The 17959-nt window shown below is 44.7% G+C and overlaps 1 protein-coding gene across 1 annotated transcript in view; it reads right to left on the minus strand.

The window, feature by feature from the left end:
- Nucleotides 1-17959, minus strand: part of LOC149452001 (guanylate-binding protein 3-like) — a 31060-nt gene extending 13101 nt beyond the window's left edge. The window contains 11 exon segments of the mRNA XM_089689945.1: nt 437-772; nt 885-966; nt 3617-3829; nt 4127-4404; nt 7622-7744; nt 7747-7869; nt 10479-10675; nt 13059-13168; nt 13245-13375; nt 15907-16105; nt 17743-17959. Coding sequence (XP_089546071.1) covers nt 437-772; nt 885-966; nt 3617-3829; nt 4127-4404; nt 7622-7744; nt 7747-7869; nt 10479-10675; nt 13059-13168; nt 13245-13375; nt 15907-16099 — 1786 coding nt within the window. The 5' untranslated portion in view covers nt 16100-16105; nt 17743-17959.

Below are 17959 nucleotides of genomic sequence, written 5' to 3' on the forward strand. Positions count from 1 at the left end.
ACATACACGAGAACCTACTAGACTAGAGAAACCATGATTTGGATACACAAGAACCTACTAGAATAGATAGACCATGACCTGGATACATGAGAACCTACTAGACTAGATAGACCATGACCTGGATACATAAGAACATACTAGAGCAGACAGACCATGACCTGGATAAATGGGAACCTACTAGGGTAGATAGACCATGACTTGGATACACAAGAACCTATTAAAATAGATAGACCTTGACCTGGATGCATGAGAACCTTCTAGGATAGATAGACCATAACCTGGATACACGAAAACCTTCTAGACTAGGTAGATTATGACCTGGATGTGTAAATGTATTATGACCATAAATTCACAGCAAGTCATTCCTTGTTTCATCACCATTTGTAGAAATAAGTTAAAGACCTAAATTTGTAGAAAAATCTTAGAAAAGACTTACATAATTGGGCATAGATTTCCCAAGCTTCAGGAGCATCAAGCTTTGCAAATCCTCGGTTGTCCACAATAGTGATTGCGTCAGAGAGCTCATACGCTCTCCTTTCCAGGGTCTTCCCACCGTGTAATACTCCTTCTCCTGCCTGGTCCTGGAAGCGTCCATTGCCACATACATAGAGACAGGAATTTACAAATGAGGACTTTCCATGGCCAGTGAAACCAAACAGCTGGATAAGAATACGGTCAAACCGGCCAGTAGGTAACTGGTAAGACTGAATGTACTTTTGTAGTTGACTGAAGTCTTTGGGATCTGCGTCCTCTGTCAGTTTGGGCTTGTTTGCTGAATACACAACATAATATTTAACAGCAGTCACTTCTGGGCCACTGAGATATCTCTGATTTTAAAGATATATTTTTTCTTATGTGTAAATACAATATACAAGTCCTCTTACCTGAGAGAGCTTGGTCAGTCTTTAGGATTATATTTTCTATCTCCTTTAAGGAGTCCAAAAAGTCTTTAAGAAATTCCTGAGCCTGTAGAAGGAAAATATTATTTCTATAATTAATTAAATTTAACTGTTACTTTATATACTATTCCTTTATTTTTAACAACCTCATTACAAGCTCGGAATCAAAGGAACACCATTTACAGCTCCATCATTTTGTCCATAACCAGTCCAGAAAATTGCCCCCCCCTTCTACCATGACGCAATTTGAGAAACTTTTCATTGAGAATGTCCCGGTCCTTCACTCCCTTTCAGTATTGCGCAAACTGTTCCAGTCAGAGGATCCAGCTGGGAAACCTTTTTATATACTAGGAATGGGAGAGAGACCTGCAGCATCACTTTTCAGGCACTCAGCTTGACCACCTACACCGCCTAACCCATACCAGCTCGGTTGATACAAAAATGCAGGAAAAGATCTTCAAACTAATCATTCGCTGGTATTGAGTCCTTTCTAAACTAGCTAACATTTACCCCTCTGTGTCCCGTCTATGTTGGAGAGATTGTGGCCATCGTGTTACCTTCCTCCACATTGGGTGGGAGGGCACCAAGCAATGTCCCTTTTGGCAAGATACTAGAGCTCAAATTACAAGGATCATTGATATTGATGTTCCTGATTCCCCTCTGGAGTTCTTGCTTCATGTGCCCTCCATTCCTCTCTGCCACTACAGAAAAAGAGTTCTCCCACATCTGTTGAACGCAGCATGCCACTTGATCCAAATGAATTGAAAAAAGAATCAGGTTCCTGTTCGAGCCGAGTGGATCAAGCTGGTGATTAATGTGATGGAGGCGGAGGAATGGATGGCCACATGCAAGGACCGATACAGCAAGTTTTATTCCATCTGAGCTACATGGATTCACTACACTTCAGGGCCATCAGGGACCTCACAACCAAGCCGCCCCCCCCCTACCGCCCAGGGCCTTCCTGATGCTGAGGGGCAGGGGTGCTGTGACCTTACAAGACTACTCACTCCCACAGTACTTCCTCATATGCTCCCATGTACTTGAATCCATATGATATCCAAACCTAGGTTTTTGTATGTTTATGCTAGAGTCCAGGGGCGGACTGACCATTCGGCCACTCGGGCACTGCCCGAGGGCCCAGGGTCAGCAGGGGGCCCCATGAGATGCCCCTGGTACCTTTCATGGGCTTTTTTGGGAGTGGTTTGAGTGTGGGCAAGGACACATAGGCCCCATGATTCCCTATTGTCAGGGGGTCCCTTGAGTTGTCAGTCCGCCCCTGCTAGAGTCAGACCTAAGAGCCAGACATTATTGTAGATCTTCCTACATAACAGAGTGGCTGAGAGTGTTTTGTGTTTTTTCCCCCACCTCTTTTTTTATCATTGTTGTTGCTCTCCTTTTTTGTTCCATTCCTACTTTATTGCTCATGGCTCTTCATAACTCATTACAGCAGAGACCAAATGATGGCAGCTTGCCTCTGCAGTGTATTTATTTTTGCTGAGAATTTCACCCTGATGCCTATGTTAAACTCAACGTTAGCCATGACACATGCTACACTGTTACCCAAATTTCTATGTATGTTACCGTTCTTTTTTCTGTTTCTGTATATGAAAAGCTTTGCTTGAAAAGAAAGATTATAAAAAAAAAAAAGTAACACCATTTGTCACTACAATGGTAACATTGTTTTACTTAAGGTCAATAAAAACGTGGACCTTTCAGTAGTTTTACAGCAAAAGCAAAACTTTTCATAAAAGCTCCAACATTTAAAGCCTTTTTTGTGTTTCAGTCCAGTGACTTTTCCTAGGCTGAGATGATGTCATAAGTCTACTGCAGGAAGGAAGAGGCATTTCCTCAGTCTCCTCTCCTTCAATGATCAGACTGCTTCAAGTCACATGGGGAGGGGCTGAGGCAGGGGCTGATGTGTGTCCTATATTTGTCAACATAGCCAAGAACTGCACATTCACCAAGATCTACATAACTGAGCCAGCATGTAGGCAGGTGCAGTCTCCATTTCAGGTGGCGGCAATGCAGCTGGAGGAGAAAGTCACAATTGGGTTTCTCTATGGTTTTCTCTGTCCCCTGGAGCAGAGATCTGGTTGGTTACGCTGGATCCAGGTGACCCTGGTGGCCATCTTGGGTCAAGCAGAGTCTTTTTAAGTCCCTGCCCCAAGTTTCAGCACATACTTTTGCAAGTGACTAGTAGAGGGACAGCACACCCATCTGTCAGGGACATCACTAGTGGTAGGGAGATTTTCCAGAGGAGTAGGGAAAGCACAGGGTCTAAGTTTTTATCTTCAGGCTGCATTCCACTCTCCTTGACAGATACTGTCTTCCGCTTGGGCCTACAGACTTCTAATTCTCTCTAAGTGCCCCATTAGGTCTGTTCTTCTGCAATACATCATTTTCTCCAATCTGGGACTTTATGTTCTTTCTGCTGCCGCACTACGCTGCACCTAGCCAACAAGGATCTCATTCCAGGAAAAAGTTGATGACCCTGTATGATGCCAGAATAAAGATGGCGCTGTTTGTAGAGGAAAAAAAACAGATGAAGACATAGCTAGGGGGTAGTACTGTGATCTCTGTGAGAGGTAAAAAGAAAATCAAACATAAAAGACATGGTAATATTTCATATTGGGCAGACAATCCAGCAATCTATGACAAGTGCTACCAAACTGAGCAGGACTTAACAGCACAGAAGAAAAGAAATAAAGTCATTCTACCTTAACACCTTTGTTGACCTCTTGGTTATATCTCTTCATGACATTGTTCTTGTCTTTTACAAATCTCGCATATCCTCCAGGGATGTGGTATTTGTTTTCTCTTAGGGCCTGGTCTACACCATACATGAGCCTTTGAATTAGATCCTCACATTTCTTCCAAGATGAATTTTCATGGATCTTCCAGAACTCTTCTTTCTTCTTCAGTAAGTCTTTCTGCCAACACAAAATCCAAAACTGAATAAAAGAATAATGGGGTTCATGGAAAGGCGATCCTTTTTATTTATTTTTTTTGCTAGAGTAAGACCTCAGGCTTTCAAGCACACGTCTGTTCTTCTGACATAGCATGGTGGTTATGGCCCACCCAAAGAAAATTCTGGAACTGTTTTGTGCTCCTCCAATCTGCTTCTATTGATAGCTAACATGCTAAATTACCCATATAACTGTTTAAATAGAACTCTGGGTATTTTGGACCCCTCTGTCTCCACACAGATATTGTCTCGATCCCAGTACCTTTAGTTGATTGAGATATTCAGCTTGGCTCATGTCATGTTCAACATATTTCTTTTCAAATTCATGGATAGCTTCTTCCTGGGAACTCTCATTTAATCGTTGGAATTCTTCTTCTGTGTTGACTTGCCGAACTTTCATCTTGGTGTCATACAATGCAACTGATTTACTTATTGTCCTTCGATTCTCCTCCATGGACATGTCTGACATTAAACGCTCCAGGTGGGTAATATCTTCTTTGGTGACCACATCAATGTAGGACTTAAGTAGCTGTGCAAAAGCTGTTACAAATGGCACAAAATGTTTACATTTGTTAATTTGCTTCCAAAAATGTTCAAGATTTGAATGTTAAAGTTTAAGATTGTACAGATTAGTTGAACATATTGTAATTTTTAACTAACGTCTTACATTGAATAACATTTCATAGAGGAGAAAAATATTTTCTATATTGTTTGTTCATAAAGAATTAAGATGTGTACATGCCACTGTTTAATTTTTTTTTAGTATATCTTTATTGCCATCTGAATATTTTATTGAAAGTAGTAACAGTGAAGTGGCGAGCGGGCGACCGGATATGATTATTGCACCACATCCCTTACAATTGCAAATATTCAATAGAGAAGATGGGACTTTCAGGGTGCATGAACATGAATACCAAACATATTAAAAAGGTATATAATTTTAATTTTGTATTTTTGCAAAAAACACAAAAGGAAAAAATACAGAAACATAAAAACAATTTCAGTACTAAGAGTAAAACTGAGATTCAAATTTGGTTATGTAATTGTAGTTACTCCCTACATGTTTCGCCCTCATGGGCTTCTTCAGAGAAGATTTTTTTTAAGAAATTTCTACCGCCAAGGCAGTCCTGGATGTGAAAGCTCATGGAACTATGAGAAAATGACCTAACAAAGATCTTAATCGGCCTACACATCCAAAACAGTGGTAGAGGATATAATGGGCATCAAATATCATCTGTTAAATGCTTTAGAAGGATATATAGGTATAACCTAACAAAGATCTAATTGACCTATATGTCCACAACCATAGGAGAGCAAACACAGATTCTGCTAATCACCAGTGCACACTGAGTATCTTGGAGGCTGTTTTGGATCTGAACGAAGATGGATGTTTGATGTCCAGTGTTTGCTCTCCTATGGATGTATAGGTCAATTAGATCTTTCTTAGGTTATACCTATATATCCTTCTAAAGCATTTAACAGATGATATTTGATGCCCATTATATTCTCTACAACTGTTTTGGATGTGTAGGCCAATTAAGATCTTTGTTAGGTCAATTTCTCCTAGTTCCATGAGCTTTCACATCCAGGACATTTCACATCCAGGATATTTCCAGAAATTTCTTCAAAAAAATCTCCCCTGAAGAAGCTTGTGAGGGCGAAACATGTAGGGAGTAACTACAATTATATAACCAAGTTTGAATCTCAGTTTTACTCTTAGTACTGAAATTGTTTTTATGTTTCTGTTTTTATGTTTTTTACAAAAATACAAAATAAAAATTATATAACTTTTTAATATGTTTGGTATTCATGTTCATGCACCCTGAAAGTCCCATCTTCTCTATTGAATATTTTATTGAAAGTGCCAAATTGTGACCTCCCCACACATGATTTTTGTGTTGATTAGGGCAGCATAATACCTAAACCATTCTTATCATGTGACCACGGTGATTGGCAGTCACAGTGGTCACAAGATCAGAAAGCTCCTGATCCCAAGTGTGCATCGAGAGCTTTTCGACACCCACGGGTTCTCCCGGGACCCTGCATTCACTATATCTGGTCTCCCCGGACCCTGCATTCACTATATCCACTCTCCCCAGACCCCGCATTCACTATATCTGGTCTCCCCGGACCCTGCATTCACTATATCCACTCTCCCCAGACCCCGCATTCACTATATCCGCTCTCCCCGGACCCTGCATTCACTATATCCGCTCTCCCTGTACCCTGCATTCACTATATCTGGTCTCCCCGGACCCTGCACTCACCATATCTGCTCCTCCACAGTACACAGAACATGGAAATGCAATTATTTAAGTAAATATTAACTGCTAAATCCCTTTTCTCATCAGCAGTATATAGCAGTCTTGTGACTTCTATCAGTGTCCAGCAGAGCATTGGTTAAAGCTTGTAGGATGAGTTTTCATTTTGCTTTAAGAGGATGCGGGACCCCTGACCCTCTGTCTGGACAGTGCTGATTGGTCCTGTGCTGACCACATGCACTGTCCCAAGAGAAATAAAAAAACTCTCTAGTAGTACACACCAAACTCAGCATGTGCAGCGTGACTCCACACAATATGTCTTATCAGGAGATAAGAGGGGGACACTGGAAGAAGTGGAGGATCAGAGAAGACAGGATCAAACAGCCTTTTTACACAAGGAAGAGGCATTCAGAGGCAATAACAAGTATGCTTTACTACATATACAGACTGACTTTACTATTGTGGGTTTAGTAACACTTTAATGCACACAGCACAGCCAAGAGCCCTTTAACACACACAGACTTGAGGTTCTTGGATGCACACAGCATCTATCTCACACAGAGACTCTCCCAATGGCAGCCACCGTTCCAACTGCCCTCCACTCCTCCTGCAACTCTCAGCAGACCAACATTAGAAGGGCTATGAGCACCTGGGTCCACCCCCTGCTGGTTGTCTACAAAACATTGACACTGGGTTGGAAATTTCTTCCCTCCAGGGGCGGACTGACCATTTGGAAACTGGGGCACTGCCCGAGGGCCCAGGGTCAGTAAGGGGCCCCATAAGATGCCCCTGGTACCTTTTTCATAGGTTTTTTTGAGTGTGGGCGAGGACACAGGGGTCCCATGATCCCCTATTGCCCGGGGGCCCCATGAGCTGTCAGTCCGCCCCTGCTTCCCTCCCAAGGCACTTTGAAATCTTCAAACTATGGAGCCCCATCCAGAAATACAACAATCCCGAAAAAAGCAAACGCAGTTTTCTCCACTCCATATCTAGGCTCCATAGTCTTGCACTCAGCAAAACTCTGTGTGCTTTTCCAAACCATTTCTGTCTATTTTCACCCAGTGACAGTCCCAGCATTGTTACAAAAGCTGGAGGGAATTAGCAAATCCATATAACCAATGATACATGCAAGGTACAGGCACAGTTGCTACTTGAATGGCTATGAATTTTTTTTATATCATTTTTTGTTTGGCATTGTAATGGTGGCAAACAGACTGTTTTATGTCTTCCAGTCTTTCAAGACAAACTTTGGGCTGACATTCAAATCCTTTGAATAATCAATTGTCTATTGAATCCAACCCCAAAAAGTCAATGTTTAGACAAATTTATGGTCTCATGGACATATACACCGATGTTTGCCAGCAAAATCTGTCATTCCTAGGTGGTAACTAAACAAGAGGACCTCCATGTTGTTTGGAGAGCTGTACTCATACTTGTCCTGACCCTGTAGATCCCTGTTGAGGTCCCACCTTATATCAGGTTGGCTATAGACTCACCAGATCCAGTCATCATTTTTTCTTTTGTAAACCTTTTTACTGGAGCTTCCTCATAAATGAACTTGCAGAAATCTTGAGTTTCACTGACAAAATCGGTTTCCAGTTCTCTCTCGGGCACTTGGCCAATGTGCTCAAAGCCTGCCTGTCTGAGGAAGGAAGGCCAAAGAAAAAACACTTCTGCCTTGGAAAATATTTTCTGATAATCCTGAAGATTTTGTTTTGCCTTCGTGCTTTCTGGTATCTGGTAGCTGGAGTGGAAAATTAACCAAGTTGAAAAAAACCTATTCAATCAATTATAATGGGTAAATTATAATGGTTTACTAAACCCAGGACCCTGCATTCACTATATCCAGGCTCCTCAGACCCTGCATTCACTATATCCAGGCTCCTCAGACCCTGCATTCACTATATCCGCTCTCCCCGGACCCTGCATTCACTATATCCGCTCTCCCCAGACCCTGCACTCACTATATCCGCTCTCTCCGTATCCTGCATTCACTATATCCGCTCTCCTCAGATCAAGCATTCACTATATCATCTCTCCCCGGACCCTGCATTCACTATATCCGCTCTCCCTGGACCCCGCATTCACTATATCCGCTCTCCCCAGACCCCGCATTCACTATATCCACTCTCCTCGGATCCTGCATTCACTATATCCGCTCTCCCCGGACCCTGCATTCACTATATCCGCTCTCCCCGGACCCTGCATTCACTATATCCGCTCTCCCCGGACCCTGCATTCACTATATCCGCTCTCCCCAGACCCTGCACTCACTATATCCGCTCTCTCCGTATCCTGCATTCACTATATCCGCTCTCCTCAGATCAAGCATTCACTATATCATCTCTCCCCGGACCCTGCATTCACTATATCCGCTCTCCCTGGACCCCGCATTCACTATATCCGCTCTCCCCAGACCCCGCATTCACTATATCCGCTCTCCCCAGACCCCGCATTCACTATATCCACTCTCCTCGGATCCTGCATTCACTATATCCGCTCTCCCCGGACCCTGCATTCACTATATCCGCTCTCTCCGGACCCTGCATTCACTATATCCGCTCTCCCCGGACCCTGCATTCACTATATCCGCTCTCCCCGGACCCTGCATTCACTATATCCACTCTCCCCGGACCCCGCATTCACTATATCCACTCTCCCCAGACCCCGCATTCACTATATCCGCTCTCCCCGGACCCTGCATTCACTATATCCGCTCTCCCCGGACCCCGCATTCACTATATCCGCTCTCCCTGGACCCTGCATTCACTATATCCACTCTTCCCAGACCCTTCATTCACTATATCTGCTCTCCCCGGACCCTGCATTCACTATATCCGCTCTCCCCGGACCCTGCATTCACTATATCCGCTCTCCCCGGACCCCGCATTCACTATATCCGCTCTCCCCGGACCCTGCATTCACTATATCCGCTCTCCCCGGACCCTGAATTCACTATATCCACTCTCCCGGACCCCGCATTCACTATATCCGCTCTCCCCGGACCCTGCATTCACTATATCCTCTCTCTCCGGACCCCGCATTCACTATATCCGCTCTCCCCGGACCCTGCATTCACTATATCCGCTCTCCACGGCCCCGCATTCACTATATCCACTCTCCCCGGACCCTGAATTCACTATATCCACTCTCCCGGACCCCGCATTCTCTATATCCGCTCTCCCCGGACCCCGCATTCACTATATCCGCTGTCCCTGGACCCTGCATTCCCTATATCCGCTCTCCCCGTTCCCTGAATTCACTATATCCGCTCTCCCCGTTCCCTGAATTCACTATATCCACTCTCCCTGGACCCTGCATTCACTACATCCGCTCTCCCCAGACTCCGCATTCACTACATCTGCTCTCCCCGGACCCCGCATTCACTATATCCACTTTCCCGGACCCTGAATTCACTATATCCAGTCTCCCCTGGCCCTGAATTCACTATATCCAGTCTCCCCGGACCCTGCATTCACTATATCCACTCTCGCCAGACCCTGCATTCACTATATCCACTCTCCCTGGACCCTGAATTCACTATATGCACTCTCCCTGGACCCTGCATTCACTACATCCGCTCTCCCCAGACTCCGCATTCACTATATCCGCTCTCCCCGGACCCCGCATTGCCTATATCCGCTCTCCCCGGACCCTGCATTCACTATATCCGCTCTCCCCGGACCCTGAATTCACTATATCCACTCTCCTGGACCCCGCATTCACTACATCTGCTCTCCCCAGACTCCGCATTCACTATATCTGCTCTCCCTGGACCCCGCATTCACTATATCCACTCTCCCGGACCCCGCATTCACTATATCTGCTCTCCCCGGACCCCGCATTCACTATATCTGCTTTCCCCGGACCCCGCATTCACTATATCTGCTCTCCCTGGGCCCTGCATTCACTATATCTGCTCTCCCCTTTTCACACTTGAGCATTCTGTTACCTGTAGCAAAATGCTCGCCGCTCAAAAAAGTACTTGTATTCTCTAAAAGGGGCGGTTCTGGAAGGTGGGTAGGGTTGGAACCAAGGGACGGTGCTTGGAGGTGGGTAGGGGATGGAGACAAGTGGTGACTCAAAAGTTCCTGCACAAGCCCTGCTTGTAACTGTCAGCCATGCAATGCCTCATGGGACTAGTAGTTTGGCAACAGCTGGAGGGCCACAAGTTTGACACCCCTGGTCTATAGCCAGAAAGGATAGCACATGGTCAAGCTATCTGTCCTGTCTCAGAAAACCAGGAAACTTGGATATGTGATTATAGACATACAAAACAACGGAAGTACAAATATTAATTATTTAATGAAGACACCAAAAAAGATTATTTTTGATGAGCAAACCTGAACGTACAGGCTTCCTTTTCACAGTTGTCCAAATGTTCATCTGTGGTGGTTCTGCGTCCTTTAACCTCTGATTTGAGAGTAAAATCCCGTATGACCCAAGCAAAGAATGGCGGCAAGCTGGATGGTATCCCTTCCTGGCATTGGGTTTTCTCCTCCTGAATGGAGGCTTTGTATAAGATGTTGTAGTGTATTCGTAACCCAGAGCTTAGAAAATATATTGTTAAAGGAAAAACAAAACCTGTTGTGTTCCCGTTTCCTCCCTGAATTTATTAGGAAATAAGGAAGATTGATTCAGAATGTATCTAAAAAAAAGAATCATATGTAAATACTGTCACAACCATGCTATGTGGGTGTTTGTAGAGCCAGAACCCCATGGAATTATGGGTTGTTGAACATTTGGGAAGCATTGTGGGCATAGACAGACCAATGCCATACCAGTATACTGAATCACAAACAGTAACTGCATTTTCTGTAGTACATGGCCCTATCTTAGTTTCCCTTGGAAGGAATCCCACCATTTTTGTTTGCTAGTATTCAAACTTCTGGAGCTCATTTTCAGACTCTGGAGGACATTTTCATTCGGAATGGTTATTAATTTTTGTATAAAAAAACACGAGAAGAAAGATTGCATGGCACCAAATGCTCTAGATAAGAAATTTATCCGATTGGTAATAGATACAATTATAAAAACCTGTCATAACTTGTGACCTGATAAATATATCAAATCTTTACACCTTGACAGCTATTGTTGGGTTACTTAAAGCGAAGCTCCACCCAAAAGGGGAAGTTCCTCTTAAGCCTTTGTCCCCCACTCCCTATTAAGGATTGGCACCTTTGGGGAGCGGGGGGGAGGGTGTACCCGAATTTGACAGGTACCCATTCCCACTTCTGCTACGATCGCCTAGGCAATTGTAGTCTTCTGGGACACATAACAGGTCCCAGAAGACTACAGGGCCCATTCACAAAGTGCAGCGCTTCTCGATGGCATCCGGATGTGAAGCCACAAGCTGTCCCAGCCGGGTGCCCACACTGAAGATGCCGGTGCCAAGGAGAGAAACCAGCCGTGATGAGGACGCAGCTGGACCAAGGGACAGGTAAGTGGCTGTATTTTAAAACTCAGCAGCTACAGTTTTTGTAGCTACTGACTTTATTTTTTTTCAGGTGGAACTCCGCTTTAAATTGTGACAACTAAAGCAGACCATAAATGTACTGAGGTTTGGTCAGTTCAGCAGGAAGGGGCACAATTCCTTCCACTGACACCAATGATGGGGCATTGTTTATTCCCACTGATGTCATGACATTTTCTGCCCTCACTGGCCTCCAAAAGTACTATAAACAGTAAACTTGCCCTTTGTTTAGAAAGTTTGGAGACCCCTGATCTAGGGGCTACTTAAGGGCATCAAGTAATTGCTTTGAGATTCTGAGTTAATCCTGTTTAACCATGATCAGTTTTGTACATGAGACTTACAGAAGCTGCACAAAAGATAGAAAAGGCAAGCTAAGCTTAATATAGGTAGGAAAGGTATATAGATGAAGAATAAATAACAAAAATGGAAGAGTGGAAATTCCCATTCTCCACCCAGTCTAAGTAGAGAACACTTTACCCTCATTGAGAAAAATGCATGGCATTCTATGAATGGCTCCCATGATGAGCGAGCAACCCCTATGGTTACTATGCTGCAGGGCAGCTGCTTGGCATGGGACCTGGGAGGCAGCGAGGACCACTGTAGCAGTGTTGGCTACTACAGTGATTCTCGCCTTACACAGGGATCGGCAAGGTATGTAGACTTACATAGGTCCAAGCTAGGCCAATCAAACTATGCAGAAAATTCTGCACCTGTAGCTCAGCTTAAAAACTCTTCACTGCAATAGAGGAGATATTATATATACCCCTCCACCAGCCTGGGTCTGCTACTTCCCTCTGTTCCAGAACTGCATCCTATATCAGTCATTTTGGCATTCATCAGTAGCTCAGCATCCATCAGTTGCCTCACTACTGGCAGTGCCAGATATTTGTGTCTCCTGCTATAGGTATTGGTCCCATCCTCCAAGCCCTACATCAGGGATCTCCAGACTTTCTAAACAAAGGGCTATTTTACTGTCCTTCAGGCCTAAGGGGGATCAGACTGTGGCTGGTAGGAGTAGAAAATGCCCCGCTGTCAAAGCAACACAAAGCAATACCCCATCATTGGTGTCAGTTGGAGGAATAGTGCCCCATTGTTGATGTCCTTGGGAGGAATAGTACCCCATTGTTGGTATCAGTCGGAGGAATAGTACTCCATTGTTAGTATCAGTTGGATTGTTGGTATCAGTTGGAGGAATAATACTCCATTGTTAACATCAGTTGGATTGTTGGTATCAGTTGGAGGAATAGTACCCCATTGTTGGTATCAGTTGGAGGAATAATGCCCCATTGTTGGTGCCATGAGGAAAAATGGTGCCCCATGATTGGCATCAGTGGGAAGAACAGTGCCCCAAGGTCCAGATAAAGGCAAACAAAGGGCCACATCTGGCCCCCTGGCCACAGTTTGGAGATTTCTGCCCTACATCATTACAGGAAAAGTGACAAAAGTGATATCAAGGATACTATAGTTTCTCCAGAGCTTCCTGGTTGATACTCCCAGTACTATTGTAGATGACAGCACTGCTCATGAGTATGGCCAACATCAGGATGATGCAGCCATTGTTCTTGTCTTCCTGAAAGACACATTTGAGTTGGTCAGTAGTAGTAGTGAATAAATGTGTTTGGGCTCATTTATCTTTCCAATCTTACATTCTCGACTTCTCCCAATCCTTCGGTGTCCAGCAGTACCAGTGTGTGGCCAGGCTTCTTGGGGTGAGGAACGCACCACATCCAGATGCCCCTTGTAATGGCTCTAATGGTGTGACCTACAGCAAAACCACCTGTGGAAGAACCAAATCCAAATAATGGATGTTTTAAAAATCATGTTTATATATTAAATCCATGAAATACTATCTTTCAAATTTTGATCTTTAATAATGATCACCCCTTTGGTGTAACAATGGCACTTCCATTGGGTTTTGGCAATAAAATATAACAATACTGTATAATATAAATCTTACTAGGGCGTTTTTTCAGCCGGAACAAGGGGGTATTCGGTTCCGGTACCACCAGCACTGAATGTACAATATATAATAGCAAAAGGGTGCTGAGGTGTGCTGGAGGGTCTACAGATGCTGGTCGCTGGAGGATCTATTGTTGCTGGGGCATCATTTGTTGCTGGGAGGAATCTACTGTTGAGGAATGGGTCTGTTGTTGTTGGTTGCTGGAGGGTCTATTGATGCAGGCTGCTAGGAGATCTATTTCTGCTGGCTGGGGTCTATTGTTGCTGATGTGTCTATTGTTGCTGGAGGAGGTCTATTGTACCTGGGGAGATCTATTGGTACCAGATGGGTGTATTGTTGCTGGCTGCAGAGGATGTACTTTACAGCTTATCAAGAACAAATTCCATATGAATTAATTAGCACCACAAAATAATTCCTGGTCCTGTAGTCTCTAAAAGGGGCGGTACTGAGAGGTGGCTAGGGAGTGGAACAAAGGGATGACTCGCTTGGAGATGGATAGGGGGCGGAGACAAGGGTCAACTCGAATGAGGGAGTTCCTGCACCAATTCTCTGAGAAAAAAAGCCCTGAATCTTGTATTCTCATAATTAATTTTGTCCTGTCTCTCTTCTTGAGGTTTAGTTTGGCCTGATAACAGAACCCAGGGCAAGGGACCCTTCTGCCCACCCCTTTTCCCAGCCCTGCCTGATGAAATCCAAAGCAATGCAAAGAAAAGAAGAATTGCCACATCTGGTCATAACACAATGAATGACCAATTTGTGGATGATCCAAGAGCCAAATACAACCATTAAAGTGTTACTAAACCCCGGACCCTCCAACCACTATATCCGGTCTCAACAGATCCTGCACCACTATATCTGGTCTCCCTGGACCCTGCATTCACTATATCCGCTCTCCCCGGACCCCACATTCACTATATCTGCTCTCCCCGGACCCCGCATTCACTATATCCGCCCTCCCCAGACCCTGCATTCACTATATCAGGTCTCCCCAGACTCCGCATTCACTATATCCGCTCTCCCCGGACCCCGCATTCACTATATCCACCCTCCCCAGACCCTGCATTCACTATATCTGGTCTCCCAGGACCCTGCACCACTATATCCGCTCTCCCCGGACCCTGCATTCACTATATCCACTCTCCCCGGACCCCGCATTCACTATATCTGCTCTCCCCGGACCCTGCATTCACTATATCCGCTCTCCCCGGACCCTGCATTCACTATATCCGCTCTCCCCGGACCCTGCATTCACTATATCCGCTCTCCCCAGACTCCGCATTCACTATATCCGCTCTCCCCGGACCCTGAATCCACTATATCTGGTCTCCCCAGACCCTGCATTCACTATATCTGGTCTCAACAGATCCTGCACCACTATATCTGGTCTCCCTGGACCCTGCATTCACTATATCCGCTCTCCCCGGACCCCACATTCACTATATCCGCTCTCCCTGGACCCCGCATTCACTATATCCACCCTCCCCAGACCCTGCATTCACTATATCCGCTCTCCCCAGACCCCGCATTCACTATATCCGCTCTCCCCGGACCCCGCATTCACTATATCCGCTCTCCCCGGACCCCGTATTCACTATATCCGCTCTCCCCGGACCCTGCATTCACTATATCCGCTCTCCCCGGACCCTTCCTCCACTATATCTGGTCTCCCCAGACCCTGCATTCACTATATCAGGTCTCCCCAGACCCTGCATTCACTATATCCGCTCTCCCTGGTCCCTGCATACACTATATCTGGTCTCCCACAGTACACAGAACATGGAAATGCAATTATTTTGGTAACTATAAACTGCTAAATACCTTTTCTCATCAGCAGTATATAGCAGTCTTGTGACTTCTATCAGTATCCAGCCGAGCACTGGTTAAAGCTTGTAGGAGGAATTTTCTTTCTGCTCCAGGAGGTTTCAAGACCCCTGACCTGATTGGCCCTGTGCTGATCACATGCACTCTCCCAAGGAAAAAAAAACCTCTCTAGCAATGCACACCAAATTGAGCATGTGCAGAAGGGCTACAGGCTCAGTCTGTATCAGGTGGCCATTTCAACAAGAGGAGGAGCAGAGAAGACAGGATCAAACAGTGTTTTTACACAATGCAGAGGATTAACCCCTTAGGTTCCACAGTGAGTATAACAAGCATGCTTTCCTGCATCTACAGACTGATTGTACTGATGTGGGTTTAGTAACACTTTAAATTACCGATAATGAAAAAGCTGTCCAACAGAAAGCTGTAGGCAATAATTATCTATATGTATACAGTGTTAATTCATCAAACTATTTTTAATCCCATGAGATACACAGAGAGATTAGTAGAGTAGTATCTGTCCCTCTTACCTGTTCTGTGACCTGATAACTTGCTGATTAGGTAGGATTTTCCAGACCGGTAAGGTCCCACAATGGACACCACAACCAGCGGCTGGGAGATCTTTGCCAGGATCATGTGGGCATCCTCATTTACACGCAGATTATTATCCACATAGTTCTCAATCAGACAGATTGGATGGGTCATCCTTGGTGGGGGAGCCATGGTAAACTAGAAAGGCAAACAAAATCTGTATTGTTTGCTAGAAAATTACTTAGAACCCCTAACATATTAAAAAAAAAAATATATATATATATATATATATATATATATATATATATTTAGCAGAGGTCTTAGAGAATAAAATGATGGTTGCTGCAATATTTTTGATGTTACTCTGCATTTTTTCAAGCACAATTTATTTTTAAAACAAAAACACTTTAATGAATTTTAATGCAACAACAAAACACATTATATTATTATTATACAGGATTTATATATATTATTATTATTATACAGGATTTATGGCGCCAACAGTTTGCTCAGCACTTTACAATATAAGGGAGACAGTACAATTACAATACATTTCAGTACAGAAGGAATAGGAGGGCCCGGCTCGTGGAGCTTACAATCTAAAGGAAGGGGGAGGTGATACAAAAGGTGATAGTTGCGGGGGATGATCTAGCAGAGGTGATTCAAGTACAGTTCTTAGGTGGAGGTGGGGTCGGCTTCCCTGAAGAAGTGCGTTTTCAAAGATCGCCTAAAGGCAGACAGGGTGGGGGCTGACCGGACATGCTGTGGTAGGGAGTTCCAGAGGATGGGAGAGGCTCTGGAGAAGTCCACACATTATATAACCCAATGTTTGGTAAAATAGAAAAGATGATGTTACACCGAGTAAATAGATACCTAACATGTCACGCTTTAAAATTCCACACACTTACGGAATGGTGACAAACTTCGATACTTTAAAAATCTCCGTAGTTGACGCTTTAAACATTTTTACAGGTTACCAGTTTAGAGTTACAGAGGAGGTCTAGAGTTAGAATTACTGCTCTCACTATAATGTTCGCGGTGATACGTCACATGTGTGGTGCAAACACTGTCTAAGCCCTTTGCGCCGGTGCCTCCCGGCCCTTTAAGGGTTTCAGAAGCTGGGAGGCGGGGTCTAGGGTCATGCGACTGCCATGACACGTCGTCACGGCAGTCACATGATCGGGAAAGGTCCCGATCGAAAGAGGAGATTTGGGACCTTTCCGTGAGTACCGGACATGTGTGCTGGGAGCGCGCAGAGCGCGCACTCTCAGCATATATGTTCTTTTTTGATAGAACGCAAATGTGCGGCCGCTCAACATCTAGGCCCAGACACCGGGAGGCCGCACATTTGCGTCCAGCTGGCATGAACAGGTTAAATATGCCTGCGCAACCTATGTATAAGTTGGCCTCCCAGAGGGACGGGGGCGCTTGCATTTTTTTATTTTAATTTTTTACACTGTCCTTTTTATTTAATTTTTTTTTACTTTTATCACAAAAAATGTAAACATGCCTAAGAAATAAAGCATGACAAGTTCTTTTTATGGAAACATTGGGTTCTATAAGACCCCTATTCTCTCCTCTACCCTTGAAAGCCACCCAGCAGCTATTTAGCCACTGGGATTGCTTTTACTTAGTAGAGCTTCTCCAGCAACAAAAAATAAAGCCGGCACTATGGCTGACAGCTGCAGACATAACCCCGGCATTACCGCTTGAAGTCAAGCAGTCAAGTGGTTTTTATGAAGGCAACAACATTGTTTTCCATTCCACTTGGAAAATCTCACTGACAATATGGCATATCGCCCCCCCCCCCCGGTAGCAGGTCTGGGGGTACTTACAGCAATGCGGGGAGGTCTCTCTGGGAGCAGCTGCTGCACTGCAGACTGTCCTTGTCCTTACAGTTACCTCTCCTCCTTCTTGTAGGTCTGTGAGAGGTGTCCCTGTGCCTCACACCTCGTGGATCTGTCCTCTGCCTCCCCTGTACTCTGGGATGGTCACATTTTCTAAGCTGGAGCTCTATGACTATCAACTGACGTAACATCGCGATTCTCCATC

The sequence above is a fragment of the Staurois parvus genome, unplaced genomic scaffold (assembly GCF_062004578.1).
Source record: "Staurois parvus isolate SC_StPar_1 unplaced genomic scaffold, SC_StPar_1.0 ptg000503l, whole genome shotgun sequence".
Lineage (NCBI taxonomy): Eukaryota > Metazoa > Chordata > Amphibia > Anura > Ranidae > Staurois > Staurois parvus.